Genomic DNA, 15,352 nt, shown 5'->3' with positions numbered 1-15,352 from the left:
GAACACCAGGCCAGGTAAAGAGCAAGTCTCTCACTTCCAAAGCTATCACGTAAAATAGAGAAGGGATCCGATGTTATCTCTTTCGACCTGACATGGTTCCCCACCACTTGACTTGCGCAAGTGGGAAGGGCTCAGCGGAATCCTTGACTCAGACCACCACAACTCAGCCCTACCTGGGGCTTCAGCTGGCGTTTTGGGTACACGAACAGCTTGATTCAATGTCTCTGAAGCTCAATCCAAATTTAACTTGTCTCCCTCAGGATTGCTATAGTGACATTACAAAATTTCAAGTCAAACTGTATGACAAGAAACAACTGAAAAATCCAAAAGTCTTACAGAAGGAGAGGGGGAAAAAAATAGCAACGTAGTTATCATTCATGAAATACATATCTTTCACAGCATAACCACCAAGTCAATGACTTGGTATCGAGTACTAGATGTTGAAAACCACAGCTGTCCACCAGTAACCAAGGGGCCTAAATCCAGTAGCCATCTAAAATTATTTTTTCTTCATTCCTTAAGAGTTCGCAGATCTGAACAGTACTTAGTATCATAATTCTGACGATGCTGGTAAGGTTATTTGAAACTATAAAATATTGCAAAAGAGCTCATATCTTAAAATGGCATCAGCTGCTTGATGGGTTTCTTCACTAAACATGACCTCACTTGGGATGCAACTAGTGTCACCAGAGACTTCTATAAATCACTGAGAGGAAAGAAGAGACAGAGAATTTGAGAAACACTTAGAGAGGAACAAATACTGTAAAAATAGAAAAACACCAATATTTCCTTAATTATTTTATGTATTTGTTTTTGCTGAGTTTTTGTTTGCCCTCTGCAAATATTTGCATAGTCAAGTTTCAGACATTAACGTTCCCAGAAAACACATTACAGCTGTTGAATTGTAAAATTGAAACTTTTCAAACTCCAGACCAAATCTATACCAAAAAAATTGTATTCATGGATTTAAACTGAGATTTTACTGAAGGCAACTGTGGGGAATTCACAGGTCAAAAATTATCCCAGGGAAAGAGAGTCACAGGTAGCATACACTTGGTCTTTAAACAGACAAATCCTTGGTTGCGTTTACTTCCAGAATTCAGATACTTTTGTGACAGAAATTAGTAGAAAACATCTCTTGTATGAGCACAGTCCTATCACCTCAGGGTTGAAAGCAAAAATCAAACTGAGTCTAACAGGTGCACACATGAGCAGGGTATGTATGATGTGCCATCAACGGCCATGACTCCTGAGGTCATCAGAGTAGCTCTGAGTGATTGTTCCACTTTTCTTCCTCTTCTTGTTACTCAGTCTTTTCTTGCCGCTTGTCATCCTTTCTCTTTCTCCTCCCTTTCCCCCAAAAATACAGCTGCCCCAGGCTTGGCTGAACACAGCAACACAGGGAATAAGCCAGAGTCAATTCCCTCCACTCTGTCCAGCTGCTGGACATAACCTCATTTTATGCCATCATCATTCACTTGCTCATGACTATCCCATGCCAACAACCTACAAATACTCGCACCCAGAAGGAAACGCAAAGCCACAAACTGCTTGCGCTGCTGCACAAAGGGAAAGAAAGCGAGAGGCCTCAGCTCCCCTTGCCCCAGCGCAAATGTTACTCTGACCTTCGGGTGAGCTGGGTCAGCGTGGTACATCAGCAGAAAGCTTCCTCCCACCTCCGAAAGAGAAACAGTTAACTCAAAGAGTTTGCCTTAATTCCACAGAAAACCTCAACGTAAATAAAGAGGAGCAGGATCTCTCCCTGGATGTTCACTGTTACCGCCAGAGGTAACAGAGCTTGTGAGCCTACCCCAAACTCCAATTTTCCAGTTTTTAGCTCCAGCCATTATTCATTGTGTCCTGTACAAAAAAAAAGGTCAACTAAGTAATTATTGATATGTGTATACATTACAGCAGGAGAACCTTTAGTCAATCATTGCAGCACTCCTAAGATGCTGTTATGGGCTTGGACTAGCAGGAGAGGGGGGAAAGGATCCTTACAAACAGCAGAATCTAATATGTCCCACAAGGGGCCAACACAGAAGCACTGCAATTTCCTTCCAACCTCACGGAGGAGCAAGGTTAGGACAGAGACTGAATAAACAGACTATATCGTGCTGCCCAGCACCACAGAGACTGGATTTGTTTGTACGGGTAAAATGTGAGTGATGGGAAGGCTCAAAAGCTTTGGGGGGCTTGATTCCTTTCAGCATTGAAGAGCTGCAGTGGTAATCTTGGAACATGTCCAAACTTATTTATACTGACAACAGGCAAACAGGTTAAAGAAAAAAATAAAAAAGTCCCCTCCCTTCCCTAGATTTATCAAAAAAGCTAAACTAAGCCCAAAGTCTTCCCTGCTGGTCAGTGTGACCAGCCTTGGTTCAGGTTTTAGGATGCCAGGTTGTGTGTGCTCATGAACAGCCAATAGCGTTGAATGTGGAGGGAACTGTGTGTGCCGACACTCCCGCGGCGCACGCAGAGACGGGGTCACGGCAAAGCCACCGCAGCCAGAAAGCGAAGCCAGCAACCACCCAAGCCCAAGAAGGCAACAGGGGGATGGACGGGCCATTGGGGAAGGGGCACTGGGTTTCACGCCTGCTCCCCTCCTCTAGCCAGTAAGAAGAAATGAAAACGGAGGCAGGTTTTGGCTCTCAGTTATCACAGACAAGGAATTATACAAGCTATTTTTTAACATGATGCTTATGTCTGCAGGTCATCTCTGCAGCAAATATGAAGAGAAATGTTCGTGGCATTAAATCCCGTGCTGGCAGACTGATGCGGCTTTCAAGCTGAGTAAGTGTCTAATGCTCTAAAGGGAAGGGAAAAAAAGAGTTTTTTCAGATAAATTGCTTAATTGGGAAGCAATTGGGCAACTGCCTAAGCAATTGATTTTACAAAAGAAATAAAGTTTATTTCAAAATGTAAACCTCCTATTCATCTATAATATCCAGGGAAGACTAAGCAAAGGGATGGACAATTGCCTTTACATTGCTGAAACCACAACTTTGAAAACATAAATAAGGCTAATAAACCAATATTATTTAAAGTTTCTTCATGCCTTGACTGTTGCACCGAAGAGTAAATCCAGGGCCGGATGCACCAAGTTGCCAGATCACTGACTGATCGTTTTCCCCAACAGCAGGGGACGAGGAAATGGGGTCCCCGGAGGGGCACTCAGCCCTCACCACTGACATCTGACAGTTTTGGAGACCAGCTTCCCTTAAGCTTAATGGAATTTCATGTATCGAATTGCGCAGCGCTGGAGATCCCAGAGCAAAGCTCCAGTACCTTACTCTGCCTAGGAAATTCCCCCACCTTACACAGGAGCACGAACGGAGTATTTACTGCCACTGGTGTGACCACCAGGCACAGGTGTCTGCTCCGGCTTTCTCCTTCCCCCATGAAAAACTGTCAGCAGGTCTCAGTTTCGTCAGTACAGAAAACGTTTGCATCTCACTTATCCACAGGGCGAGAAAACTACCTACCTACCGCACCTACAGATGAAAATCAGGGCTCTCTGATGAACAACCGCAGGACACATCGCCAGCCAGGCACTTCCCCTTGGCTAAAGCACAATTAGCGCAAAGGAGAATTAGGATCACTGAAGGGGTCAGACACGGCGCTTGCCCAGGAGTCAGCAGCAGGAGGAGGAATGGGATTACCACCTTAAAGAACAGGCTCGCCTTTGGAGACAAAGGTCATCTTTTTAATGATATAAACTTTAAAGCAAATTTGATATTAAGTGCTAGCACGTGGTAACTTTCTCAAGCTATAGGAAAATAAAAAAAACCTAAGAGTCATCCTTCAAGATAATAGCATCAATTTTTCCATGCTTAGCAACCCCCCTAAGCACCTCTGACGTTCGCTACTGTAAATCACAGGAGCTTGCACACTTTTGTTACGCAAATAGCTTTCATTTTGATTTCCCCACAATTGTGCTAAGGTAAAAATTCTTAGAAATCTGTGAGGAGAAATGTCACTGGATTACTATACCTGACATCTCTTACTTACAAAGGTAGCTCAGGTTTTACAAGAAATAATAGGCTTATTGTTATTATTGGAATATTCATTTTTATAAGCTACATCAATTAAAACATTACAGAATTATTTTAAATCAACTTATAATTTTGAAAAGACCAAGAATTTAAGACCTACGTACTGTCATTGCCTCTCACAGTACTAAACCATTATTGCACAGGTAGCTAAATTTGGACAAAGATTACCAAAATATTATCTTTTCACGCTTCCAAAACATGCTTTTAAAAGGGGAAAAATTGCATCATTAGTCTCATAACTTTACCAACAAACTCACAGCTTTGGCTTTTTTTGTTACTGTTTCTATGTAGTATACAAATCAAGAGACCTAATTGTAACTAATCCTGTGTTTAAATTTTTCTAGGTTTCTTCCTCCTATTGCCTAACTCTTCCAAATATACACATACATATATAAAGTAAATAAAACCAGGTGTAGAAAGCCTATTTAATGTGGGCAAAGCATTGGATTTTTCCCCAGCATGAAGTTTGTGGACTCTGTGCTACCTTGAGTCTAGGGAGCCACGCTAAGATAACATTGCAAACCTCACCTCTGACACTTCTCAATACGAGTATGTTATCTCTGTCTCTTGGTTTCTCTTTAAGGCTGTGACCTTCTGTAACAACTTTAGCGTGACTGGCCAGATCGAGCAATGTAATCTAATCTAACAGCCAATATCCCTAGTAACGTCTTTTTAGCTGAAGCTAAAATACAATACCCCAACCTAATCTTTCTTGACTTGCCAGCTGCCTTTTAACAGTCAGTCACACTCTGAGATCCCGTCTTCCTGTGACTCCTGTGTCTCTGCCATCTCCTGCCAAGCTGCCGTCACCACCTCGAGGTGTCCTTCAGATATCATCTGTTTCCTTCTCAACTTTCTGTAAAACTTCCACAGGGCTCACCCTCCACATCCCTTTCCCTCTGTAAGGTCACACAAACTCAAACTGAGCAGCCATCTCTCTGTAGTGGAGTCACAAACCACTTCAGTTCGTCTCCCTCTTTCAAATTTCAGATTATTTTTCTGATATACCCTCAGGGAAGAGGTCAGCAGCTCAAGACCAGCATCATTAACAGTAAGCTTTAAACATCCTTGGACTCTTTCCTGCTTCCCTTGAGACCCCTGGTACCATCCTCCCTCTTTGTGGCACTGCTGATGCGGGGATGAGCCCCGTTAGATGCCCACAGCACCCGCCCACCATGCAGCTTGTTAACTGGTGCTCCCTTTGCCATCAACACTGAGAAATTAGCACTTTAAAGCACAATTCACTCAAACTATTTTAGTGGTTAAATTTAGCATGAAATAAATAATGCCCTCATCTGCAGCAGCTGCATTACCTTCACAGCTCAGGACTGTGGAGAGTCTTTAATTAAGCTGATGACTCTGATTCTAGGTGTTGCCTTCCCTTAGGTACCTTGGGTTGGCGTATATTGCTGAGAATCTCTCTTAATTCCATTCACAGTGTAACTAACCTGCATGTCTAATTCTCTTTCTTTGAAACAAAAAGCCCCTGAGGCATTCTGCCACTATCAGGTGCCTCATTTTTAGGAATCACAGAGGTTAATTTGCAGGTGCCTAAGAGGATTCTTTGCTTCTGGCATATACTGCCAGTAACACTGGGTGTTGTCAACACATGAGAAGTCAAAGTCACTGATCCAAAAAACTGTCAAATGATTAACACAGCACAATCACTAACCTGGATGTTGCATAATCTAGCATTTATAATTCAACTTTAGGACCTTGGATAAAAAAATCTTTACACAAGAAAGGTCCTAAGTAAATTCCAAAGTGATGTTCTGTTGGTGGACAGTGTGCAAGTCTCACCATGCTAAGCTTAAGAATGAAATACAGAACAAAATAAGCACAAAATTATCTTTACACGTTTAGTAAAACAGTTTTGGATTAAATAATAAGAAAGATTAAATTCCTCATGATGTGGTATACTTTGAGGAAAGTGTTATCTAACACTCACAGCCCCATATCTTAAGTGGCTTCAAAGAGAATCAATCTGAATGCCGTATTTCCTAATGATTTGCAGCAGGAAAAATTTTATATGATTACAATCCAGGAAAGTACTAACCTATTATTAAATATAATTTATCATAATATTCGTGTATATTTGTGTATATTAGTTTTAAATTGACTGACTGTCTACTAAACTCCTAGCATTACCATTAAATTGAAAGCTGTGAATTGTATATGTATTAGAATACACTGCCGTGTGTGGATATATATATTATATATATCAAACCTATACCGCAGAATTAGTACATATAGTTAAACATATAGAAGCACTCAACATTTACACTTTTTGCTAATTGCTTTTAAGTTTTATGAAAAGAGCAGGGAATTAAGAATGGAAAGTTTGGAAAGCACATTAACAATTTGTACTGGCAAGGAAGAGCCAATAAACGTAACCCCCCCCAGCAAGCTGAGAGCAGGCAATGGAACCGCATTCTCCTGCGAAGAACAACCCCCATCGCTTCCATCGCTGCAGAGGAGCACTGGGCAATTGCTGCTGGGATAGGCAGTGCCCGAGGGTCAGACCTATGCCAACACTGCGCCGCTCCTTACAGCATGAACTTGGGGTTTGATAGCATCTCTTTCCCTTCCTCTTTTTATTTTGAAATAGTACTGTGGGGTTTTTTTTTTACTGGTACTGGTTTCGTTCCAATTGGTACCATTTGAAAGTCACTTAAATAAAACTAATCTTGGTGTTACCTTTGACATAGAGCAATTGTTTCTTCATAGACCGGAAGGGGGGAAAATATGAGCATTTCAAATGTTTTTCTCCTCATTCCTGCAACTTTTTATTTGTAACCGTGCACATTCATACAATGAAGGAAGGGTTGTTTTTAAAAGGAAAAGGCACTGGTTATTCGCTGGTAGTACAGGTATTGGTATGGAGACCAAAATAATACAGGAAGGTAATAAATTGAAATGGGAAGATTTACAAGTTGTGATTAGTTCTTCAAATTTCCATCTAGAGACCTTCAGCTTGTTCTTTTCATACATACATATGCGTCATCATGGCTCTATTTTTGGTGTGCAAAATACTAATAAATCACACCAGCAACTCCACTCAACCCAAGTGTGACCAAAACTAGTTTGCCAGAATGCAGAATTGCAGATGAAGAGGATACAAAAGAGCCCAAAATGCTTTCAGGGAACAAGACTCAAAGCATTTCTGTGATGCTCCAAGCCAGTCTCTTTGATTAGTGCTATAATCACTCTTAGTGTCCCCTAATGGGTCACTATGTGCCTTCAGGCAGAGTCTCAAAAATCATGGAATCATAGAATGGTTTGTTGGAAGGCACCTTAAAGATCATCTAATTCTAACCCCCCTGCCATGGGCAGGGACACCTCTCACCAGACCAGGTTGCTCAAAGCCCCATGCAACCTGGCCTTGAACACCTCCAGGGATGGCGCACCCAACAACTTCCCTGGGTAATTAGTTCCAGTGCTTCACCACCCTCAGAGTGATTTTTTTTTCCTGATATCTAATCTAAATCTCCTGTCTTCCAGTTTGAAGCCATTCCCCCTCGTCCTATCACTCTATGCCCTTGTAAAAAGTCCCACTCCAGCTTTCTTGTAGGTGCCCTTCAGATACTGGAAAGCTGCAACAGAACAGGATAAACACAAGGGCATTGTACATCTGCTCAGCATTTATGAAAATAAAAATATTTACTTTGTTCTAAATGTGCATTTTGAGATGGGCACATCCAGAGGTGTTACAGTGACCTGCCATCCCCATCGCCAGCCTGCCACTGCCGCACTGCGCTTCCCCGGAGCTGTGGTTCCTCACGTGGCAATACAAACATGTTTCCACATGGCATGGCAGTGCTCTAATCACCTAATGCCCTAAACAAAATACCATGCAAACCTATTAGTTTTAAATGTATCACTTCGTTGGTTTTTTTTTTTTTTGCATTATTATGCTGCCATAGACTGCCTTCCTAACAATGACACAGCCCAGTACTACTTATGCCCTTTGTTACGTATTATCCTGGATAATTTATAATTGAGCACTCGCTGAGATTATCTGTTAGTGACTTGCTTTTGATGTAATGGATTTCAGAAATGTTGTTCTCATTTTAAGGGATTTATTTCCCAAACAGTTGGTAGATCTGAATGATTCCCATACCTGTACAAAGCCTGTTTTGTGTGCATCTTGTGGGCATTTAAGGATCTAACTACCTGAAGTTTGAACCTGGAAAGGATTACAGAGCAGCTTTTAGGAACAGGGACAGCTACATACTAGCAGCTCTCTTTCGGAGGAGGTGCATGTATAGCAGTTTGCAGGAGCAGCCAGGTGTTTCCTGCTAAGGTGCAGGTTCGGTGTAAAAAACTTATTTGCTGTAAACACACAAATAAGTCCACAGGGAACACAACAAACCCCCTTTAAATGCGTGCTCCTCAACCTAATTGTAAATAAGAAAACTATTAGTAAACCACTATTCATCAATTTGTGAGTGCTAAAACCCTACTACAATAAACCCGAAATGTAAAAATTCCCGACATCGTCCCTGGATACTGATGAAACTTGCTGCAGAGTTTTTGCTAAGGGCCTATCTGCACTTGCCTTTTATAGTTTACAATCTAAAAGCTAATGAATAAATAAAAGTCAAAGGAAGGCAGGGAAGAAGGAAGAGTAGAGTAAAAGGGTATGAAAGGGTATATATTATATTACACATTAATTATGTGCTTCTGAAATGCCAATTAGTAACTCCTTCCATGATCCAGCTCACAGTCAGATCCATATTAGGTTGGTAACACCAGCAAGTCATGATCTGGTAGAGAATGTTCTATTATTAAAGAATGTAGGAAGCCACAGAAATATTAGCTTAACTCTTCTTTCTTTTTTTTTTTTTTAAGTGCAAATTGTAGTCCTGACTGTGTTAAGAGCAAGACGTAAGTATTTCTGTGCTGCTGTCCCCGTAATTTCAGTACAAATGTTTGGTTTGAAAGAATTGATAATGGCAGACCCTAGCCAGCCAGCATAGTAATTCTTTTCTATTTCTGGGTTGTAGGGTTTTTTTGTTTTGTTTTGTTTTGTTTTTTTCCCAAACAAGGCAAACAATGTTTTAACAGACTTTTTCTCTGTCAGTGGAAAAAAAAAAAATTAAAAATCATTTGGCCATCAGTGCAACATGAAAGTGCACAACAACAGAGTGATTCCCCTGGAAGAGCTAATTTATTTGTCGTGTTGACAAGATGAGCCGAGAGCGTGAAGAATAAAACCAGGTTCTTTGCCCCGGGAGGCTCCTGAAGTCACCGCTGTGATGATACGGAATGAGGCAGGTATTTAGCATTCCCAGCTAGACCCTAAAAGTTTCTGTTACAGATCTCAGAGTAAAAGATCGTTATTCATAGTAGTGTCAGCAAGGTGATAAGATTTGCAATCTTTTCAGAAAAGCTATAAAAAGGCTTAGAGGTAAAAGAAGGCTTTATTAGGAGATTTTGCATTTTATCCAAGGGGGTTGATATCTTTGGGCTTCTTTTCTCGCTTTATATTAGATTTCCTCTGTCAACTTGTTTCTCCATCACCAAAACTACTTTGGATGCAGTACACTCAGTTCTCAGTCCGCATGGATGCAAGAAGTTGCACCCTTTACTTCACAAAAAAGGGTGTGAGAAAGGGACGGGATGTCCCTGCGTCTGGGCACCAGTCCTCCTGCAGTCCCAGGGTGGTTCAAAGCAGTAACCGTTACGGATAAAGTTTGCACGATTCAATTTCCTGAACAAGTGGATCATTCTATTTTTTGTTATATGGGTTCAAAAGTTTATGCTGCATTACAGAGCAGCAAGTACCCAATCCAAAAAACATTGAGAAGTAACATTACATTGATTGTAACACATAGGGGCTGAGATGTCATCGGTTCATGTGTTGGAGAGAAGAAAATTATAACAAAATGAGAAAAGAGAAAGGTTTTCAAAGATCTCATTCCAATAGGTGTGAAGTTTTCCCGTAACCTTCTTTCTTGAATTTTCATAATTGCTGGAACTAACACTGTTTCTTAGCAAGTTATGATTAATATGCAATTTATATTTGTCTGGTCACTAACGATGTATTTTCGAAGTTATTTCCAGTACAAGGTCCTCAGTACCATAGGGCAGTTACTGCTCATCTATGGCCATAAATACTTTCTTATGGAGTATCCATTTGCCTAGCATAGAAGCACTTGAAACTATTTATAAAGCACATTTTACACCTGACACATTGAATTAAGAGCAGAAAAATGAGACAGTTTTCTAATGGCGTCAGTATTACTATGTTGGTTGTAAAATGGACTCATGTCTAGAAGGCTCTGATTCACGTTCTCTCATTTTGAAGACTATTGACTCGTCTGGGTCTTTTTTTTTTTAATGGCATATTGATATTGGTTGTTGTTGTTTTGGCTTAAAAGTCCAGTCAAATGAATTTAACAAATGTTGCTGTCAGTGAAAAATTAGCATTGGCTGTCCCAAATGTAAGAGAGGAATACTTCCCAGAGCAAGTACCCCACTGCTCTCTGTTCTCCAGTACTTTCAGAGATAGACCTAGAGAGGATGAAATGGTTTTAAGCAATTTAACATTATATATGCTGACTCTTTGAAGTGGGCCAGGGCAATTGTAATTCATCACTTCCCATGACCTTGCCCATTTGCACATGAACTAACAGGCTGTTTATGGTGTGATGGATACCGTTACCGTTACACAAGTGGTCATTAGAGCCACAGGTCAATCTCCACCTCATCCCCGACCCTACAGACATTCTGCACTACTGATTATACACTGCAAAGTGTCATGCAGCCTATATAAAAGCAACAGTGCTAATAGCAGATTTATACCTTTAAGCCCCTCCTGTCTCAGCTCTAAGTCATGATTTTTATTCCCAGCACTAACTGGATAAAGCCCAACTAACAATTTGCTAACATGATGTGCAGTTCAGCTGCTCTTTCTGAGAGGACAAACAAACCCCAAACCCTCCAACTTTGCGAACGAATGGAACGAAGCCCCAGCAGCTTTCTTCGCCCCACACAAACCCGCACACAGCCTCGCACTGGGCAACCCTTAGTCACCAACAGCAAAGCACTGAAGTGAACTTCTCCGGCTTTTGCATCATTTTACAGAACAAAATAGCTAGTGTAAAATTTCTTGATGTTGTATTTGCAGAACTAAGAATCAATAATCAAATACGGTCACTGATTACATTATTATTCTATTTCAGGAAAACCCACTTATTCCTGCAGAGGTACTTCCTAGTGAATACAAATCTGTTTAGGGATTTCATTTTATCACTGTAGGGAGCAGTACCTCGGCTAGAAAGTAGTTTTCGATCAATGCAGAGGCAGGATCATGTCAGAGGCTGGGGAACAAGGTAGTCAAGGCGAGAGCCCGCTACTACCCAGGGGTCTTCCCCCACCACCCTCCTCACTGCCCAGCCGCAGCACCCACACGCAGCTCTCACGCGTGAGGACAAAACCAGCAAACACGCAGCCCCGTATCTTCCTGGGCCGTTCCGACCGGGCAACAGCAAAATCATGATTAACAAACCGATTTTACACTGTATTCTTCAACCACAGCCTTTAAGCATGCCGCTACTACAGGGTAATGCTTAGGGAGGCAACAACAGCTCCGTGCCCAGTAGCTGCCTCTTCCAGGGCAAACTTTTGGAAGAGACCCGCGAAGGGACCTGGAGGTGTTTCGGGCGGCAGCAGCGGAGCAGCGCTCCCGCACACGCGCTGCCCCGCGGCCGCGCAGCGCACGGCGAAAGCACCGGGCAAAGTTACCCGCAACGCGCCCTCCGCTCCGCGCCGCGCCCGCCGACGGGCCGGCTGAGCCCCGCAGCCGCCCGCCCCGCCGAGCCCGCCGGTGCCCGGGCGCCGGCCCTACCTTCACGGCCCGGGCGGACTGGCACTGGACGTGGTGGGACACCGTCGCCGTCTGGTTCATGTTGCCGGCGGCGCTGCGGGCGGCGCCGGGCGGGCACGGGGCGGGGAGTGCCCGCGGCTCCCGGCGCCTCCGAGCGGCCGGGGGTCGGGGCGAGAGGGGCTCCGGCTCCGGCTGCGGCTCCGGCTGCGGCGGCTCCGCACCCCGGGGCGCCGCGACAGCTCCGCCCGGCGGGGGCCGCCCGCCCGCCCCGCCCCGCCCCGCCCGGCACCGCCCCGCGCCGCCCGCCGGGACCGGCACCGGGAGCTGGAACGGGGCTGAACCGTGGCCGGGTCGCGCCTAGCCGATGCTCGCCGCCCTCGCCCCCGGGGCCGGGCAGCAGAGGCTGAGATCATCCCCTCTCTGTGAAAGTCAAACCCCGCAGCGGTCTCAGCTGAAATTGTTAAGACTGCAGCAGAAAGTTTGCGCTGGCTGCTTTCTCCGTCTTGTTCCCGGCATTGTTTTCCCTTCTCCTTCCCCCACTCCCTTCTGCCGCCTCTGCCGTCGGCTTTAACCCGGCTCCATCCCACTGCGGTACCGGGATACAGGCACTGTTATCTAACACAGGTACGAGGCACAAGCATCGGCCTCACATCCACTGCCTGCACACACGGGATTTCCAAAATCTCTGGGCTTTAAGTACTGCTACAGCTCCACGCTTCCCCATAGAGCAGAAGAGATGCACCTGTGATTAGACTTTTACCCAAATAAGTTTTTTGTGGGTTTGTTTGTGGTACAGTCTAAAAATCTATTCCCTCTGGATGCATGAGCAGGACTTGCCAGAAACATATGAAATGCTCTTTCCGTGGGCCCAGCCCAGAGCTGGTATCAAAGCCAGAGGATTCCGAGATGGAAATTGGTAAACTTTGTGAGCAGATTGTGAGACCCCAGGCTGATAATGAGTAAGCAATATTTTATAGAGACACAACATTCTTAAATGATTCCTTACTTGAGAGAAACCTCTCAGTAAGACAAGACATAGTGTGCCACACACCAAGGCGTTCCTGGGGCATCTTTGAGGGGTGCATGAAACTGCAGCTGGGACAGGTAAAGTCAGTTCAGGAGGAAGCAAAGAAGAAAAAGGGCTGATTGGAGCCAGAAGCCATGGTACGAACCTCCCAAAGAAACTGCTGACTTGGAGTCTCTCCCTGCATGAGACTCCAGCTTCAGGCATTTCTGAAGCATCTGTTATTTCAAGGGGGAGGTTGTTGAATACTATTTGATACTGTATCAAAAGCTACACTCCCAGTGCAGGAAGCTATTGCTCAAAAATAAAATGGCTTTTAAAAATTCAGGCCCCAGGTTGAGCTTGTTCTCTGGTTGTCTCTTGGGTTTTCCCCCTTCTACCCACCCTTCCTTATTTTTAAGTAATTTGAAGAAACCGTACAAAGCACGTGTCCAAAAAGCAGGGATGTAAGAAAACAAAAAAAGTTTTGTCAAAGACTTCAAGCTGTGCTTAGAGTGGCATGAGAAAACACCAGGAGGGCACTCTTCTCCTCCAGACACCTGCCCAGAGGCACCTGCGTTCAGGCCTGGAGGTGCGAGCCGAGGATCCATCTCACTCTGCAAGGGAGGGACAGAGGGAGAAGGCTGAGAGCTTGCTGTACTCGCAGCTCAACACGTACTCCACAGGGACTACATGGACCTTGAGCTGCACTCGTAAATCTCATGGTGACTTCAGATGTCCGCCTGAGCTCTTTTAAGTGGGGTTCATTTTCAGAAGATTTGAATTTCCTGGAAGGAAATCTGCTCTAAATCATCTCAAATACAATATCACCAAAGTCAAAATTCATGTAGCACATTTTAACTCAGACTCAAAGGCAGGTACTGATGCAAAGGGATGGCAAAAGAGATTGAGCTGGTGAGGAAGACTGGTCCTCTGCTCACTCTACAGAAAGCTGCCGAGGAAGCCCTGTGCGGGCCCTGGGTACAAACGTTCCCTCCAGAGATGGGAAAGCAGTCAGACAGTGTTTACTCCAGCGACACCCAGAAAAATGTCATTTCCAATGGAAGCCAAATGCAGAGTAAAGGCGCAGCAAGAGGGTCCCTCCTGGCCCAGACACGGTCACCTCTGGGCACTGCAAGTGCAGCATCCGGGCTGGCCTTTAGCCTGCAGGATTTGCTTGCATTAGCCTCCTTCACCTTATCAGATTTATTGGGTTTTGAGCAATAAAAAACACATTTAGCAAGCATATCAGGGGCTCAGCAGTGCTCTTTCACCTCCCTCTCTTGTATGCAGCCAGGGGTGAAACATAATGGATACAGATGGGAAAAAAACTCACAGAAAAATGAGACTTATGATTCGACTTGAAGGTTCTTTGGTTGGTATTGAGGAGGAAGGAACAAGTAAATGGATGTCTGGGGAAAGGACTAGCAGTCTAACTTCACCATACTCTGTCTTGTGCCTAAACGTTCGTTCTGAAAAGAAAATGATGGCTTCAAGTTATTTGCACCAGGAGGTCAAGCAAGCAGAAGCAACCTTCTTCTTCATCTGGAAATATAATTGTGTTTAACAATCTCAGATGGGAACTACTTTAAGCCAAAAGAATGAACTCATGGTAATTTTAGTTGGACTAAGTATTTGTGGATTTTCATAAGCTCCTGTGAGAACTTTGCGTGAATTATGCTTGATTTTATGCTTCACAGTGGCTGGCCTTCCATGCGAGCCACCGAAACCATCTTTAAGCTAAGACAGAAATCTCTTCCTTATAATAACAAAAAAAAAAAAAGCAGCTTGGGTAAAAAAGCTGCCAAAGACAGAGATAAGATCAATAATTTGCTGGCATTGTTTTTAAATGAACTTCTACAAATTTTAATGTGTCTATTCCTAGAAAGTATAAATTTTGCTGATTAACCTCCCGCTCTCACAAGGTGGAACCTAATTAGAGTATGAACCTAACCAGAGCGATCAGGAGTTGTAATGACTCTATAAGTGCATCGTTTGTCATTATAAAATATCTCAGAAACAGGTTAGATCAATAGAGTGGGATTCCACAACACGCTGACTGAAATCCTCCAGAGCACCACTCTGCTGCTTACTTCTCCGGTAATGTCATTCACTGCCATCCCTCCGGTTCCTCGATGCAGCAGTTAATCCTCCGTAGTGTGTAATCTTCTTTGGGAACTGGCTGCTTAGCAAAATGCAGTTCACCCTTGATGCTGACTACTAATGCAAGTATCCGCGTTAGCCCTGCAAGGAGGTTTTCAAAAATTTCAGTGCCTTTAGGGTGCAATTAAATAACTGAGTGATTACCAAAATATGCTGGAGAATATTAAAGCTGTGAGCAGATGCCTCTGTTACATACTGCAATAGAGCAGGTGGTACCTGCTGGTGTCGGAGGAGCCTCTCAGCGCACTGAATGAATCTCCTTCCTGAAATATTTAAAATTAGTAAGAAATCAACAAGATC

The 15,352-nt window shown here is 43.7% G+C and overlaps 1 protein-coding gene across 2 annotated transcripts in view; it reads right to left on the bottom strand.

The window, feature by feature from the left end:
• The window catches only part of DPP10 (dipeptidyl peptidase like 10), a gene marked incomplete at its 5' end in the record, with an annotated part of 567,722 nt that extends 555,755 nt beyond the window's left edge, over positions 1 to 11,967 (bottom strand). For both annotated transcript variants that reach the window (XM_082483840.1, XM_082483841.1), the window contains one exon: positions 11,908 to 11,967. In XM_082483840.1, coding sequence (XP_082339966.1) covers positions 11,908 to 11,967 — 60 coding nt within the window. The remainder of the gene's footprint in view (positions 1 to 11,907) is intronic.
• Positions 11,968 to 15,352: the final 3,385 nt, after the last annotated feature.

Source organism: Vanellus vanellus, assembly GCF_965231255.1.
Source record: "Vanellus vanellus genome assembly, chromosome: 5".
In the NCBI taxonomy this organism is placed as follows: Eukaryota; Metazoa; Chordata; class Aves; order Charadriiformes; family Charadriidae; genus Vanellus; species Vanellus vanellus.
Note: the sequence above shows the minus strand (reverse complement) of the source record. Positions and strands in the feature narration are given on the sequence as shown.